The 19263-nt window shown below is 34.0% G+C and overlaps 1 protein-coding gene across 1 annotated transcript in view; it reads right to left on the reverse strand.

Annotated features, from left to right (window-relative positions):
- Positions 1-18734, reverse strand: part of LOC117328333 — a 33907-nt gene extending 15173 nt beyond the window's left edge. The window contains exons 1-7 of the mRNA XM_033885859.1: positions 18611-18734; positions 7510-7681; positions 5739-5988; positions 4765-4868; positions 3965-4119; positions 2225-2393; positions 1309-1524 (exon numbers count right to left, since the gene is read on the reverse strand). Coding sequence (XP_033741750.1) covers positions 1309-1524; positions 2225-2393; positions 3965-4119; positions 4765-4868; positions 5739-5988; positions 7510-7681; positions 18611-18632 — 1088 coding nt within the window. The 5' untranslated portion in view covers positions 18633-18734. The remainder of the gene's footprint in view (positions 1-1308; positions 1525-2224; positions 2394-3964; positions 4120-4764; positions 4869-5738; positions 5989-7509; positions 7682-18610) is intronic.
- Between the last annotated feature and the right edge of the window lie 529 nt (positions 18735-19263).

The following is a 19263-nucleotide window of genomic DNA, read 5'->3' on the forward strand; positions in this document are numbered from 1 at the left end:
GCCAGAACTCCCCCGATACTACCAGTTACATTTTGTACCTACATACAGACCAATTATAAAGGCCGTATCAAAATGACGTTGTATTAGAGTAGAAACCAAAGTATAGGAATAACAATGCGCAGATGTTATCTTTTCGAATCAGACATTTAGGACATTGCTGGAAAATATTTAAGGTAAACATCATATTATATATTTTCGAGAAAACGCTTATTTTTGACCAAGGCGCATTTTCAAGTCACTTTTGCTCATTTAAAATACAGGCTTATTTTTAGGATAGGCTTATTTGTTATGTCGTCTTGTTTTTGAGTTTTGAGGGTATACTTTTCTTTTTTGTGTAACTGGGATGCAAAATATTATTCATCGCGATGGCTATGTGATAACAGTAGCATTAAATATGACAGTAGTACTATGGGAAGTAATATGTAATACTAGTAATATGTACATAGTATGCCATACTTCATTATCATGTAATATTAGATTTAAAACATAATACTAGTACCCTTATGCAAGACTATGTCGTCAGTAATATGACTAGTAGTATGCAATACAATATCATATTTTACGGGTAATATGTGATACTAATAACAAAAGTCATTTTATGGCATAGTAATCATAAAGTTATACATACACAAATAAATATCATCTTCTGATATGCCGAATATTAAATATAAAACTAATACATTTCATTTTTAAATTAACGGGATTTTTATGACATGTCAGTATATTATTAGCATTAAGATTACTTTACCTATACTGGTAGTAATTACTTACACAATAGCCATGCTTTGCCTGCAATATATCTTTATCACATAATCGACCTGTTATTCAATTAACCAGCAAGTGTAATACTTTTGTATTCATTACTAGTGTAACATACCCTGGACCGTTTGTCATTGGTTCGTCTTAATATGGACAATGACGTGATTGTGAATGACGCAGAAAAAATGTCTATCTCCATTTGAATTTAAAACATGTCAAAAATGTAAGTTTTCTGAGTTGTATGATAAAAAGTATCATTTATTGATAAATCTCATATAATGATAACCCATTAAAGATAATGTATATATGCCATGCCAGTGTTCATGAAATAAATTGTCTATGTTTTATTAACAATGATGTTTGTAATTCTTTGTTACACCGGCAGAGGTTTTTTTTTATTACGATATTATTACATGAGAAACATGTGTCCATGACAATAAGTTATGGTGCTAATGTAGTAACTATGACGACGAGTGTATGTATCTCCTTATCTATGGCTATAGTTTTACACTACGCCGTAGCTATTTATGTCGGAGCTGAGGTACATACCAGTTGTATAAGATGATTAATGTCCGGATGAAGAGAACTCGAGATGTGAATATCTTGTAGACTTTTTCTGTTTTTGTGTCGTCTCTCATGTCTCTGTCAAGTATTTGTTTGCTAGGTAACTCTTTCTTGTTGATTTTGGCGGCTTTTCGGAGTATTTCCTCTGCTTCGTCAAACCTTCCTTTGTTGATCAACCATCTTGGGGATTCAGGTATTAACCTTTAAACACGTGATTATTATATAAATAAAATGAACTTTATCTGAAACTGTTTTGTCCGTACCTAATTTATTTATAAATTATCATATTTTCAAATCCCGTCAATAGCGATTTTTTTTAAATGCATATGTATGCTTAATAAAATCATGTTAGTGTATAATTTTACATTGCTAAAGATAGAGAACAGCGGTACAAACTTAGAGACATATAGCTGTTGAATTTATATCTACAAGTAAAGTTTAAGTCATACTAACTCATTAGTAATGATTCTGTTACTGTAAAAGTGGAAATATTCGCGGTGTGGAAATTTTCGCTTATTTCGCTATCAGTAAATCACCGCGAAAACTTCCACACGCGAATATATTAACACAAAAATACTAAATATAAAAGATACAAGTTAGCGCAAAAATATCTTGACGGCGCGAAAATATCCACACCGCGAACACTTTAGAAGCTGGCTAAGCGAAAATTTCCACACGCGAAAATATCCACTTTTACAGTATTTGACTTATTTGTCATTTATATTATTCACTAACCCATCATAAAATCGATATTTTAACAATCACTTTGACATTCTCTTTCAACAGATAGTATGTTCATCTCATTACCCGATGAGATGAAAACGTAACGCAACTAACACTATTAAAATGTGTGTATTAGAGTTATATCAGCTCAAAAGATTATAACTTTGAATATCCTTACCACCAGTAGGCTAGATACAAGACCATTGGCGCTGCTATTATGATTTCCACATAGTGCCAGTCCCTTACTAGGAATCCAACGCCGGCCAAAAAACATTCTCCAAATGCGAAGAAAATTTCGTTGATTATGCCCGTGTATTTACGTTTGGATGGCCCTACGATTTCAACACCTGCAAAATATCGTTAGTTAATTGTATTTAGAAACAAATACGATTATGTCCGGTGAACGGGTGTTCAATTGGTATTATAAGATCACTTTATATGCTCTCTCCTTAGTATTAATTGTTGACCAATTGGTACATAATTTATGTCAATATGTCGACGAAAAATAATAATCATAATAATAGCCATATCACTTATCAGAAAAGTTTGGTCGCAACAATGATTACGAATTTCGGAGAGAAAAAATTGTGCAGCCAGTAATTATTTGTATTTTATATATCTACCAAAAAATAACAAATGGTTTAATTTCAATGTGATTACATCTTAATTTCAGATAATGATCGATTTTGTGTTAGAGTATGTATTAGTTTTATACTGCAGAATGTATTTTGTGTCATCAGTAAATTTAAATATATGGGTATGGATACCATAAATTAGATATCTAAATGTACAATTTTAGCTAAATTTTATATCAGATGTTGTTTTTGCGTGTTTTACACTGCATACCGACATTGTTGACATACGTATAGTTACAAGTAGAAAGGTCAAGTGAAGAAGCTTTAAGTAGTTGGCTATCCATAACTACTTAGCTATCTCAGACAGTGTGGGGATCAGTGTCACAACAACGGACTGTCAACATGGCATCCCATTCACTTTATTGGTTCTGAACTCTAAAGCGGGGTCAGCAACACTTAAATATTATCGATATAAATTATTATCAAATATTTACTTTTCCCGTATACACTAGGGAAAATTCTTTCGATTTAGAACCTTGGGGAAAGATAGTGATATGTTAAGACTGCTAAAGATTGTTTTCTTTCGATAAATAGTCAGCCAATCGTATTGATGTATCAGGACAAATGTTGTTAATCTAATCATCATTCCATCGTAGTGATAAGGTACCTTGACATGTCGTTTATACGATTAAATTAATTTTAGGAATCCCTGCGACATCTATTCCTAATTGTAAGAAAATACGTCACAAATGATAGATAGAAATAATATCCGGATACTTATTCTGCGAGAATTGATCCTTTAAAGGACAATGTATGTTATACTCTTTATTAGACATTGTACTACGGTTATATTCATAATTTTCCAAATGAATTATGATTTGCGAGTCATTTTGCAGCTAATCCCGATATATGCAAAGGATAACCTCATAGTTATAAGTTATCGTTATTGAGTAGGATTTTTGTTGATTTAGAATATGTCGAGATGTTAAACATATTCCGTCTACGTGAATATCTTAAGTGTAAACTATTTATTCTAGAATAAAATGACGCTATGATTCTGAGACAAGTATGCTGAGATATCATGTCTGGGTTTACGTGTTACAGTTTGAGGGGAACATTGGCTGCATTAACAGATGTATTTGCATATAAGTATTATCTTCCTTTAACACACATTTTGGTATACCATCGATGCATGGAATCCAGTATTACATTTAAATAATAATTAGCAAGAATAATATAAGACATCGATAAAGATCGTCGATAATACTATATATATGCATGCGAAAAGTGTTCATAGTTTTTTACGTCAAGTCCTGTATTCAATCATTGTCGCATAAACTTACCTATGACGTAGGCAGTAATGAAGGTTCCCGAGAATGCCATACCGGCTAAGAACCTAAGAATGACGTAAGCAATGTAGTTTGGAGCCCAGGCCAGGCCTATAGAGGATGCAAACAGCAATGCCATTGATATATTGATGGTCTTCTTACGGCCAAGACTGAAACATATCATAAACAGCTGTTATTTCTGATTGTGGATGGAGACATTAACATATCATACACCGCTTGAATAGTTAATTGTTAGAATATGTTAACAAAATCAATTCAAAACTTAGCTATTTAATGATGGTATTCACACTATTAATATCAATATATTAATATCAAATGATATGTCATGTGGTAACAATTCAACTAAATAGATATGATCATATGCTATTGTTTCAGTCGTAATAATTTATATCTTTTTCGATGCGTATCATAATTATGTTTAATCAGAGATTAATCATAACACGCTATTCACTTCACTGTGCTAAATCATACACATTAGTATGTAACCACCACACAATATTATACTGTATAACATAATATATTCGTAGGTACTTTCTTTTGCGGTTTAAGCTACAAACTGAGTTTCGTGGTGCAACCTTTGGTGATTGCCCTAGATAAAACGAAAAACAGCGTATAATGGTCTCCATTTAATTTGTTGTATTAATTTTATATGTCATTATAACCCACAGACATCGCAAAAGTGTATGCCTCACGAATATATCATGTTATACAGTATATGACGTCTAATGATACGACCTTGCAGGCCTCTGTTCGATTCTTTCATGATCATATGTCATACTGTGCTAGAGTCTTACCCGTCCGAGAGTGAACCAAAGATGAGGGCGCCCACCAAAACACCCCCGAAGAAGATGGTCTTAGCTGTAGATACTTTATAATGATTGCCACAAACCAGATCGTGCTGAAAAGAGGAACTTAAGTATTCAGACCCTAAATCGTGTCTCGTTAGAGACGTAGGGTATAAAAGGTTTGAAAATATCCAATATCTAACATTTGCCTATTTGTTTAAACCATGTGACTTATGCATCTTTTCCTCTATATGTTAGACCCTTTTTTATTTATTTTTTTAATCTTTTTTTACCGTTTTTAAGTTAGAATATGCTTTACGAGATATTATGTATGTTTTGATTATATTACCCACGTCATGGGAATGTGTAATGAACCCGATAATGAAGTCAATAAGCTATTTTAAATATAATGAACTCGATAATGAAGTCAATGAGCTATTTTAAATATAATGAACTCGATAATGAAGTCAATAAGCTATTTTAAATATAATCAGGATGAGATTATTACAATACGAAGTAAAGGAATTCTCAGTACTTTGATGAGATTTAGATGGTAACACGTACATCATTTCTGTATGCTGGTTGTTTATTTTCTTTACAATAAACAATGTTATTTGATATTTGACGTTACAATGATATTCTTTAAGATGTCACAATTAATATGAGTTAGTGATGTTGTTATAACGCACGATTCAGGATGTATCATTTTATTTCAACGAGAAGTCATACATAAGTCATAACACTGTTAACGGCGTAAATGGTGTTGGGTTGATCAGGGATGTCCGAAGATAAACGCTTTTGTTATGGAAGAAACATACAATGTGATGTTTTCCTGAAAAGCTGTATCATTCATACTTATTTTGAATGCCACAATAAGAGTATGTAATGGCTGAGTATAGTTGTAGGGGTTATCGATGAGTATCAGATACAGCTCTTACATACAGTACCTGAGTACTGGGCATTGTAATTACTAGCTGGCTTACCTTTGATACAAAAGTTTCATAAAACTCGCTATCGTCATACACCCATGATGTACATGTCACCAGCGTAGCATTGATTGGATGACTGGAGTTGTCGAACCTTGTGCTGGTGGCGTTATAGCTGTAGAGGTGGCACTTGTCATATGGCAGAGATGTGTCGTCTGTTGGAGGCGGGATATACCTGGCCACGTGCTCTTGATGAAGAGGATCCTGTATTGCATAGGTGTCATTCTCATAACCAGGAATACTGCATCTGATTGGATAATAAATCGGCTTACATGCGGGTGAAAAACAAATATACATAGATCTGTCATTTATATTGCTATCGAAAAACCACTAAACTTCTGTCATTTATACTGTTCGGAAAAAACATTATACTTCTGTTATATATATATATATACTGATCTAACAAAACCTCTATACATCTGCATATATATAAGGTATAGAAACTGCTATCAGAAAACCTCTATATAGCCTCCATAGGTAAACTCCTCTCGGAAAACCTCTATATATCTTCAATATGTATACTGCTCTCGGAAAACCTCTATATATCTTCCATATATTTACTGCTCTCGGAAAACCTCTATATATCTTCCATATATATACTGCTCTCGGAAAACCTCTACATAGCTTCCAAATGTATACTACTATCGGAAAACCTCTATATAGCTTCCAAATGTATACTGCTATCGGAAAACATCTATACATTCGCCCTTGTAAGTCACTTCCTAGTATACGTTTCAACAGTAGTAAGGATAACAGCAATAATAGATAACAGTAATAACAGATAACAGTAATTACAGATAACAGTAATAACAGATAACAGTTATAACAATACAATAGATTACTCTTTGTTTTAATGGACGCAAAAGGTTAATAATTTATTTACATTATAGTATTTGTAAATATATGTAATCAGTCTTCAACGTACATGTATGTCTGGCCCCAAATTAACATACCAATCAAGTTACCAGCCTTATCTACATTAGGATTCTCTACATCAGCTCTCGAGATGTAAAATTGTTGTGTTCGATGCATTAATTCTGCTATTGATATCTATTTTTACCACCATTCTCTGGACACACATATCGGTTTTAAAAGGCTTATAATGTTGATATCACACTTGCTGATATAACACAATAGTCCATAACTATTACAATTGAAAAATACCTTGGTTAACAGCGGTTAATTACATTAAACATGTTAACATTAGTATTATATAGAAAACGTAACAACGATTTGTAAATATTGTTAACTATGTTATCAATTTACCAATCTAATAAAAATTCACAATAAATCTTATTGTGCAATGCGTAATGTTATAATATATTATGTTAACGATTATGAAATATTTATCTATTCTCATATAGCCGACTTATTATGTAATTCATGCATTTTTTTCATGAACAAACGTGTTACGTTTTTCAAATGTAACACGTTAACATTGACCTGCATCTAACTGTTATCAGGTCATAAACTTAAGTGGTTGTTATTCAAATCTATTGAATCACTCTGCTATAGCATTATGTACTACCCAATATACTGCATATTGAACTTCATTTCCCAATTTAGTTAGAAGTTTAATTAGTTTTTTCGTACAAAGAACCTAGTAACCACTATATAATACTCACATAATGGTTTACACACCAAAATGTTGTGAGGGTGTTTCTTATAGGCTATGTCGTTTTTATTTTACTATGTAAATAAGAAGAAATTTTCATTGTTCTACTATTATTCGATATATAAAGTTGAGCACGTGGGTAAGAGGACTTACCTGTGGTTCGGAATCCCGAGTAGTATCACTGCCAAAGTCATAACAATGCCACAACTTATACCAGGAATGCATATCAACACGAATATGAACTTCTGGTAGCGTCCAAACTGGCCGATCGTATCCAGAACTTCGTCCAGCTTCATTTTTCCGGGCCCCTTCGGTACAAGGGTTTCTAAAAATTATAAGCAGTTGTTTTACATGTGTTTATTTATGGCAGGTGAACACTGTTTCGTAGCGTGGTACGGTATGATAACAAGTTGTGGTTTGTAAAGGTCCCTGCCCTGTCTGTGACGGATATCAGGTCATATCTATCAAATACTTCTTTAGTCGGGTACACGAAGGCCTTTATCTTAACGACTTGCCCCAAATGTCACCCAAAGTGTGGATATATGTGAAAATGATTTCCAATATGGACGCGGATATAATAGAAAGGGGGCGTTACGTAAGGACACGCCGTGCCAGTAATAAAAACTACCTAAATTTCCAATGTTCTGCTGTAGGTAGTTCTCATCCCTCAAACTTGCCCCGCCCTCTAGTTTCAGTCAATCAATAAAAACAATTGCTAGCTCCATGTATAGCTTTGATAGCTTGGACAATTTCTCGTTAAGAATGTACTCGGATTTACAAACACTGACACTGTTCAGAATAAATATTTAGATAAGTAAAACTGATAAAGACCTTTATTGCTTTAAGATAAAATCTTTATCTTTGAGAGTGTTGTTGCCTTCATCTTCCATTAACGATATTTATTTACTATTTCCGATAGCATAATCAAACCTGGTGATATAGCCTCACGAACGGTTGGTTATGCTTTTCAATTAAATCATAACGTAATGTTATCAATTTTTAATGGTTGTTAATCTCCATTAAAAATTCCGTTCATGCATTTTTTTCAATGCATATGGAATGTTTTCCCAGTTATATTTCAGTATAGTACGATGGTAATTAAACATACAGCGGTTTACTTATTTTTACGTTCGACGCTTTATTTTGATTATTAATTGATTATTATCGCCTATGCCTTGTCCCGGGTTTTTCCTAAATATTAAATAACCGTGAACATTCCTATAAAACTCTTTATGTACAAACGAGATAACACCAACAATCAATGCATTTGTTGCTTTATTAATATAAAATGGTCATTATTTTAAATATATACAGATTTATTTTCCATATAAATAGTTTCTTTTACGTTTGCTTGTCATGAATTAAACGGTGTTTGCGTATGCTTATGCATGTTTCGTCCTCATGGCAGTTTCAATAGAAATAAATCTGATATATAAACGACAATAATTCAATTAAGAAATAAAAATCCGTTTTATTTTAATCAAAGTTAATTAATGCATACTTGTTTAATTTCATGTATTTTGACTCAAATTACCTCAATGTTACTAACACGCATTAAGATTGGAAAAAATATTTTTAAATGCAGAGTGAACAAAAATCCATATAACACAGGTTTTGTCCGTGTGGGAAACATTAGAAATGTTATATTTTTCGCCAGCTTGTAATACATCAATCAAGGACAATAATTCACAAACGGACTTGAACAGTTAAATTTGACATTTGTTATGCAATTTTCGAAGTCCAATATTCTATTACGAAACTATAGAGACTCTTGTTTTAAAAGATTCAAATTCAATTTAAGTTATTATAAAAAATGTCGAATCAAGTATTCATCGAAACAATTTGTAAACAGTTCATAACATTTCTCAAAATGTAAGATTATTTTCAATAACGAATACTTTTTTGGTTTTATTGTCATGATATAAAACATATGTTTTGTTCATTGAGTAAACTATTTGGACATTTATGTAAATCAGTTGTTATAACTCAAAATGGATCTGCATTTATGTAAACAGATATAAGTAAACCTCTGATACAAGCTTATCTTAATTACGCCTTCAATTTATTTGACTTTTATAAATTGGTGAAGATACTCTCTACCAGGTTTAATGATTGACAAGGTAAAGTGTGGGATCAGTAAATGGAGCGTGAGTAATCACAAGTTCGCTGATAAGATTCCCTGGTAATGAGAGGAATACAAGTTCCTTTGAGTTTGATATTCCACATGCTGGCCGAAAATCAAAATCAGGTATCGAATTACAAACCTTATCTTCACTCGAATTCTCTACATGTGTTCTTAAGATGTAACATATTCAATGCATTGATTATGGTATTAAGATCCAACCTATTTCAATATTATTATCTGGACACATATCGGTTTTACAAAACTCAATCCATATCTCAAATTATCAGTGTACTATATTAATCATACTAGGAATTTCGAGATGTAAAGGTACTGAGCAATTTTAGAGTTAACGTAAATTGATCTCTATTCTGCGTTCCTCTAAGAGTCACCATCATAGCCTTCTAACTAGCTCGAGTTTCCTCTGACCCTGACACCATGTCTACTCGATCTACCTTCTAACCATTTTAACTGTTGTTGCATCTAAATAACATATTAGCCTCCAAGATAGTCCGAGAGAGAGTTCCAACATATTGTGGCTGACGGCTAGTCTTGCAGGCTGCTCACAAGCGCATTGGTAGTCTTACAAGCGTCCTAGTGATAGAATATGAGAGTAATCCCACAAAACTCCAACATCTTGGGTATGACAGGCAGAATACAAATGTACAAGATATAATCACAGAAAATATGTGCTGGTGGTATGTTACCGAAATCTCGGTCAACCTAACCAGCTGATGAAAGCTAAAAACAAATACAAAAAATGTAGGGTACAAACCAGCACCACATCGACAGAAATATTGATATTACGAGATAGGATGCCATACAAACTCCAACTAAAGGATAGATGAAACAGAAAATAGAAATTAAAAGTAGAAGATATTACAAGATGCCGAATACCCATAGCAGTTTCACACATGAACCAAAGCGGCGTGCATGTTTACAACACGTGCACTACAGATATTCCCTCAAACTCTCCAGAATGAGTTATGAAAAAGAAAGCAACATTTTTGTAACCTTTTTGTGATTTTTAGTGTTTAATAGTACATACTGGACAAGCTTTAAAACAGCCATTTTGACTGTGTATATGCGGTCTTACCTTATTTCTCTGGAGGACAAACTTGTTCACACGGATAGTCGCATACACACTTGTACGTACATTGGGCGTTGTATACGAAAGCTGACCATTATAGTAACATACTAGGTGGCCATGCATGCAGTGATAGACCTTCAGACTAATTGGGTGTAGAACTGGGTCAGTGCGCGTAAGTACAAACCGATTGATATGACATGAAGCATAAACAGTAGCCAGTACATTGTAGATCTCGGACGTGTATATGCGCGTGAATATGTAGGACAACGCACGTTCTGGACACTGAAGCATTAGTTCCAGATTCCAATGGTGAAGCTGTTTACAAAAACAGTGTGAATGTACGTTCGGTCACAATATACGCCATACTGCCAATAACCCGTACGTTATTTTGGTGATTGACCCCCGTTCTCCGTATCTAGAATACTAAACTTACAATTAGAAATGAAACCATTTTGTCTGCAAGATATTTTTCATCGATTCTAAAATTGTAGGAATCTAGTATTAAAAGATTTTGTAGTTGTGATCTGTCTTAAGGGCAATTCAATGATATATTGACACTATACCAGTACGTTATGTTGACATTAAACCAGTACGTTATATTGACATTATACCAGTGTGTTATATTACATTTTACCAGTACGTCATGTTGACATTTTACCAGTATGTTATATGACATTTTACCAGTACGTCATGTTGACATTTTACCAGTACGTTATGTTGACATTTTACCAGTACGTCATGTTGACATTTTACCAGTACGTCATGTTGACATTTTACCAGAACGCTATATTGACATTATACCAGTACGTCAGGTTGACGTTTTACCAGTACGCTATGTTGACATTATACCAGTACGTTATATTGATATTATACCAGCATGCTATATCGATATTATACCAGTACGTTATATTGATATTATACCAGCATGCTATATCGATATTATACCAGTACGTTATATTGATATTATACCAGCATGCTATATCGATATTATACCAGTACGCTATGTTGACATTTTACCGGTATGCTATATTGACTTCGTACGAATACGCTTATTAACATTATACTAAAACGATTTTAAATGAATTTCCACGTGATATGAAAACGTGCACACATGGACAGAGATTTGATATGTATATATTACAAGGATATATATATTTGGTCATAAAGCTAGTATTCACCAGAAAATAAGCGAACAATCTATTTTTGATAAAATAATGCAAAACATAAAAAGTCCGTTGTGTGTGAACCTTTGCGAAGGGAATAAGGTTTGGATGAGGTTACCACGAAAGTTTATACTATGCCACTATCTAAATAGCCTGAATCGTTTACCGCCGAGACAATCATGTGACGCTAATGTGTTGAAGTATGTATTTATGATGTCACCAGATTGACTTTGTTTGTTTGTTTGTTTGTTTGCTGGGTTTATCGCCCCGGAAACAGCCAGGATCATTTTGATTTACTAGGAATTTATCAAATTTAAAAGCTTACCGAAAACTGACAAAGGAATTTTCAAATAATTAAATCTAAAGCTCTGGTTATCAACGTCCATTGACATTAATGTGTAGTTAAATTTACAGCAAGATTTAAGTAGCTCCGTAAGGTGAAGGAACGTGGACGAAATAGGGGCCAGGTAAATAAATGATGAGTTCGATAACATTTAACATGCCGGGTGTTACCCTTATATAAATGGATCAAGAGGAAAAGACGTTTGTTATATCAGTCTGTTACCTGGATATTTTCCTGTAGTCCGTGTTGCCTAACCAACAGGGATCGCTAACCCTTTTTAGTTCCCTTTTTAATGATTACACCCCTGTACGTCTCTTCAAACTTAGTGTTAACAAGTCGCTTTTTGTTTGATATCTGAAGACGTGTTCCCAAATCAAAGCTTCCGATGGTTGTCATGCTGATCTCACTGGGCGGCGATTCATTTATTTCATTGGCTTTGTGCAATTTAAAATTTCTTTTAGTTTTGAATATATTATAGCTTGACTAACCATATTTTGGTTGATTTTCTGAAAATATTTAATACATACAATTTGATTACTTAATTCCTATATAAAATACTATACATTACTATAATCATAATGAGCAAATTAAAACAAAGGTTTTACTCGCCTCTCACCTAAACGTAGTCGGCCATGGCTGTATTTCCCTGTTTGCATGTGTAAAGGTAATGTGAGGTCATATGCCCTACCATGTGTTTTTCTCAGGGTACTCCGGTTTCCTCCCACAGTAAGACCCTTTGCGCTTCCATCCGGGCCAGAAAGAGTGATAGATATATATATGTTGGTATAACTTGTTTCCGATTTGTTGTAAAAATAGATTTCATGGCTATAATTTAGAAACCCAGAACGTAATTGGACACTTCCTCCCATTCTTTTTTTATTTATAACGTGTTGACGCGTATGTGTGAATGCGTGGCTCGTGTGTCAAGGACAGGCTGTGAGAGTGTGTCACACGCCCAGCATGCATGATCTGTATTATGTGTATTAAGTACATTTTGTGCACGTTCTGACATAGGTAAGCATTCCAATATCCGGTGCGAACATGCGCGCGTTGTCCACGTTTCCGTTCAGTCTCTTTGAACCTAAGATGATACAAAATATAGACTGATGCAGAATCTCAAAACCACCGGCCGAATTTCGTCTATTAGGTTCTCGTATATCGTGACAACTATACATATATAAACCGTTTTGCTTTCCAGAGTTGCTCCTTTTGGTCTTTTCCCGTGTGAAAAATACTTACTAGCATGAACGCTTACTATATTTCAGGACCAGTTTGTTTGATTTCCCAGTTTAATTCCCTGCTTGATTTCCGTACTTTTATCTCTACCATAAGTGAAAAGTCCTTGAGGTGCTATTCTTTATTTGATTTTTAGATTTACGCTACAGTACGGAATATCAATGTAAACAAACATGCAAATCACAATCGTGTAACTCTCGTTTTGGCGAGAAGTGAAAGCAAACGTAGTTGCTTTGTTTTCCCAATTCAATTATTGCTCTAACTGCTGATATTATAGATGCAAACGTGTTAAATCTCTCACTGTTCCAACGTTTATAAGACCATCGACTTATTATTTTCAGAATGTATAATATCGTTTCAATATCTAAAATCATGATAACATGCAAGCTGACATGACAACATGGAGAAAAAAAATACTCTTACCCATGTAAACAGTGTAGTCAACCAGCAAGGTTGTCCATGCGTTCGGCTCTAAAGCAACTCAATATTTATAAAAGCCGTTTCTCCAGTTTCATCAACCATCTGGACGCAGACATATTTTCCATGACGACCACATTGATAAGTTTTTACATTCAGCAGAAATGCCTCCGCAGTGTGACGTAAAACACATGACGTTATTTATATAAATAAATTATAATCAAATAATAAAAATGTGCTTTTAAATACAAGAACATTGCACTTAAACGAGGTCAAATGTAAAATAAAAATAAAGATTTGCATGCAGACTCATAAAAAGTATAAGAAGAATAAGAATCGGTGCTCCTGAAAAAAGTAAGCTTGCTTCATCCACGACACCCGTCATACAAATCTAGGTCAAATCCGCACAATCTCAAATGAGAGTTAGGGTGGTGATAACAGAACCGCTAGACCTATCAATAAGCTTTAAACACGCCTGGCTTCATGTCGTATCAGGAAATACAATATTTCGAAATGATACCATGATGTTGACCATAAAACATGGTCTTCATCAACCGGGACTTCACGAAACCTTGTGTTTACCTCCTCTGTCAGTAGTCCACATCTGTCACGGAAATCGTGATAATTTGGAATTCAGTTCTCTATATTTAATTGACATTTCTTATTATTGGCATTTTGCTGTTGGGATTCGAATACCGTATCCACTGTCAGCAGCGGCTATAGTACAAATAAATAAAGACCAGAAGGGGTCCTACCGTTGTAACCTCTAACGAGATCGAGTATCATTTCGATATAGCTGAAGTTTTTTTTTGAATGCAAGCAGTTTCCAGCAGTCCACTGGTGAATTGGGAATAGTATATAACATCTAAAAAGTGGTTGTTCTTCTGGTTAATTCTTCTATGATATAGAGAAACGATTTCGTTAATCAATACACTATTCCCAATTCTCCAGTGAACTGGTGGAAGCTGTATTGGAATCATTTATCTCCAATTCGTTGATGATTCGTTATTCGAACCTCAATCACAGCGCATGCAGGGGTGGCCGTCCTTAATTGACACTAGCTTATATATAATTAGCGGTTATACAAGAAAACAATATTACAAATTCGAATCCTGTAATCGCCGATTGAATTAGTTCTATCGATGAAATAATCAAAGTTACCAGCTTGGTCATATTAGATAAATAGAGGTTCCCCAACGAGTGGAGATTGTTTATCATTTTTATCCATCTCGAGTTAGTTATTTTTCTAATTTTGAGTACATATTTGATAAATATATAATGGTACTAGATATTTGATTAATAAGTAATGAATCACATTAAGAACACGTGAAATTGCACTTAAAATTGTGCGCGTATATATACAATGTACCAGTGTTCCGATTATAGACAGCAGATAGCACAAAGACCTAAATGTTAAGAAGTCCAGATCTTTAAATAACGCAACTGATATACAATGTAGGGCAGCTTGCGCGTCTGACCCAATAACAGCGTCGTAACGATTATCATTTGATAAAGTGACCCGAGTCTGTTCTATATTTGATCTTTATGATATAGTTGTTTACGTTGTGTACTGTTAATCACTACTGTTGGATTTATTTTGCGTTGATACGCGAGGAAAGTCAATCGCGAACTCTGATCCTTCGCTATTATCTTTACCTTTGGATGGCGACCATCATTCGCGAATTTCAATGTATTTCTAGAGCAGCATTCGCGAAATCATGTATTTCTGGTAAAAAAAAAATCACGAAATAAAGTATTCGTGAAATCTAAGTAATTAACAGTAAGTGACGTACATGAGGCAGATTTGTGAATATAATCAGCGAACACAGACTCGTTCCGATTGGATTGGGGAATGACAAGAGTTACCTATAAAGGATGTATGTTATCTGTGCAATAACGTTTCCCCATCTTTGCTGCTTTGAAATAATAAAGATGGCTACTGATTTGAAGTGATTTTTGGTTTTTGTTTTTTGTGGGGAATTATATTTTTTATATTTTTATGTCAACTTTTAACGTTTATCTGCGTAACAATATGTCGCCATTAAAAAAATCACCATTCCAACAACAATTGTATGCCACATTTATGCTGTGTCTTGATATCAGTTAAATGTATTTTTATGACAGCAGTAAACAGGCTGCAGGATCTAACCAGGGTCAGACTGACATACGTTAGCATGTGGCCAGCTATCATGTCGAGCATACCAAATACCTCACAGACAGCGTGTGCGGTCACGGTGCCGTATGTACGCCTCCCGTTAGTTCTGCGACCGTGCGTAGTTGCGCGAACGAGCTTATATCAAACATTCATAAACAGTTCCAAAACAATAGTATATTTATGAATAATTACAAGTATGCAACCGTATGGCAGGCAATAAGACACTTCTTGTCCAGAATGAGGTCACGAATACGTATGTGTATACATGGTCTAAAACAGGTGCACGAATGAATATTTCTATACATCTGAACCAGTTTTTACAACTAATGCGTGAATTGTCAGAATTCCGGATAAAAAGTGTGATAGATGAACACTATGTGGAAGTGTACGTAATTGTAACCAATCCATACCGTATATTCTACTCTACAGTGAGATGGTAGGAAAAGTAGATTGATATTTTCATACATTTTGAAACATCTTATCGTAGATGGGCGAGAGTTTATGACCACACAAAGATTAAGGATACTTAAGGATAAACGTTAGATAATCTCAATTTGAAGAACAATGAAATATGATGCATTTGGACATGTGATATGACTTGGCATTATTTTTAGATTTACAGAGGAAAATATATGTATTGTTATTAATGAAGAGTTTAATTTTTTTTTATTATTATTATTTCATTTGTATTGTTATACGCATATATTGTAAAGCATATCCTTTTTTTCTCCGTGTGATGGCACGAAACTGATGCCGGCTTTATAGCTCTATGTCAATGAAGGCAACCGCCCATCCGGTCACATTATACTGACAACGGGCAAAGAAAGTCATCCCCATTCCAATATGCTTAACGTTACTAGTACTAGTATCAACTACCATTTTATAGACTTAGGTATGTCTTAGCTAGAATACAAATCGCAAAACCTTCCTCACAGGAACTAACGCTCAACTAAAGGCAAAACGTCAGGTAGCATCGAGCAGACATTAGGAACTTGTTTTGAAAAAAAAGATAGGATGCCTCCCACTAATCGTGTAATGCGGGTATCATATATGATTCGTACAAACGACCAACATTAATATAAATGTCTTCGCTATCCTGGCAATGCACATTTCAAACATTTTTAATGATCGTTTAGACTTCTATCATTTAATTAATTGTACAGTAATTACAGTAGCAGTATTGCAATGCCGGTATCATTAATATCAACCACATACTTCGATCCCAGAGTCCTTCGTATTATAAGGCCGTACACACGCCTGTGATACACGTAAAGCATTATCAATGTAGATGTATGTAGAATGTCTGTATGCCTGGTCATGTTTACGTCATTCATACTACACTGTATGTGTAACAGCCATGCAATTGTCGGTATATGTGACAGTAGCGGGTTCATGTTGCGCCATTAATTACATAAAATTGCGGTGATATTTCTACTTTTCGATAATTGCCTTTACCCTATACATCTGCTGTACTAAAAACTTAGTATGTTATATTGATATAACGAAAACCATTACACCAAATGTGCACCGTGTCGGATGGAGAAAAATACTTATTGATTGAAATTAAGTCGGACTTCCTTATGATAGGGGATGGGATATAAGAATGCTTTTACACCCTTTTATTGTAGTTGGTGATGATGATCACTAACTGAAGGAATAATAGTTATACATTCACGGCGTTTATATCAATTTTATAACTGACATTTCATTATGGAACTATGTGATAATACAAATTAAATGTTTGTATTGTTCACGATAGTTGTAGAACAGTCATCTTCAAATTAGGTAAGAAAACCCCAAATCTACCTTTTTGACATCATAATGATAGAACGTGACGTGTGTATTTTTATATTTTATATGAATGACGTTATCATACGAAAGCAAATAATTAACAAAAAGTTCAGTCTACTTAAGTTTACATGAAGCTATTGATTATTCATTATCGTACATTAAACGGTAATCAAATAACGGTAAATATAAAGAATAAGAAAATGCAGTTCCTCCTCTGATGTCAATACAGTCGGTTTCTGTTTTAGCCTTGTTATATATCCAGTTGGTAACAACAATACACTAAACCAGGCAGGCGTGCAAATACACCATATTGTGTTTTGATGACGGCAAGTATGTTTGAGATAATAGATATATTTACATTAATAAATAATTTTAATAAAGCGTAAAACCATTGATCTACTAAAAAATATATCAAATAACGTTACAAACACGCGCACGTGCTATTGATTGCTTCGTCAATGTTTTAAGGTAATGGAAGAGTACACAGCGGATTCCATATTAAAGAGACGTTTAATTTGGGAGAGATTCAAGACTTTCCTGCTACATTTTAATCTCTTCTGGGTTAGTTTTCCAGAAATATATTCACGGGGGATATTTGGAAGTATACTTTATATGCGACTATTTTAAATGCACCTTGTAGGATTTTCTTGTTATTTTCTTAACTGCGCTATGTAATTGATCTAAACATTTACAGTATATCTAATAATGGAACAATATCTTATTATCAATTCTCTTTATTATTTGATATCCTCTTCGGTAATTATTTTTTTCTTTACTTAATTAAATTATGTATTGACATTAACAAAAGTCTATAGTTATCTACTGTATAGTGTGACTGTCACAGTACTTGTATATCAAAGATAAATTACTTGTCAGTACATCTAGATAGTGTGCTTCGTAATTATACAAAGACTATATATATAACATGGGTACTGACCTGTTTGTTGTTGGTCCTCCATGGTGGGGTAAACAAAGGTACAGTGAGATGAAGCTTCCGTTGTTCTGATAAACCACAGTGTCAATGTGTTCTGTCTAAGTGTTTGTTTGGCTGTTTATCTTATAGGATTTAAGTTTAAACGTTAAGTGTATGTACGGTCACCAACATAGCTTTGGATGTGCCAATCAAATCTGCCTAATTTTAATTTTAAACTGGACAGTTAGTATACAAGATTTTCCTATTGGGCGGGAAAATCCACAGATAATGAACTATCAGCATGGTCGTATTTCACTTTGGTCAACAAGGGTCAAGGATAGTGTTCAATGTAAATCGATTTTAAGAAGTGCCAGGCGTTCACGTTTAAAGGCGAATGTCTCTATGGGCTTTATAATTTTGATTATATCTAAACCTGATCATGTGAAGGAACAAGATGACACTTAAGATAAGACGGGACCTGACATTGAAGTTTAAGATACATCTGCCCGGAATACATAGGGTACTGGACTAGTTTTACAGAAGAATCCCAAACAGAGGTTTAAAGGAATTAACGAAACTCTCTCTATATAACATATTGTATTATATTTAACTGTTCCAGTTGCTATTCTGATATATACGTGCTATTTCATCATGTCTTGTGACGGTTAATTACCATA

Source organism: Pecten maximus, chromosome 5, assembly GCF_902652985.1.
Source record: "Pecten maximus chromosome 5, xPecMax1.1, whole genome shotgun sequence".
Taxonomy (NCBI): domain Eukaryota; kingdom Metazoa; phylum Mollusca; class Bivalvia; order Pectinida; family Pectinidae; genus Pecten; species Pecten maximus.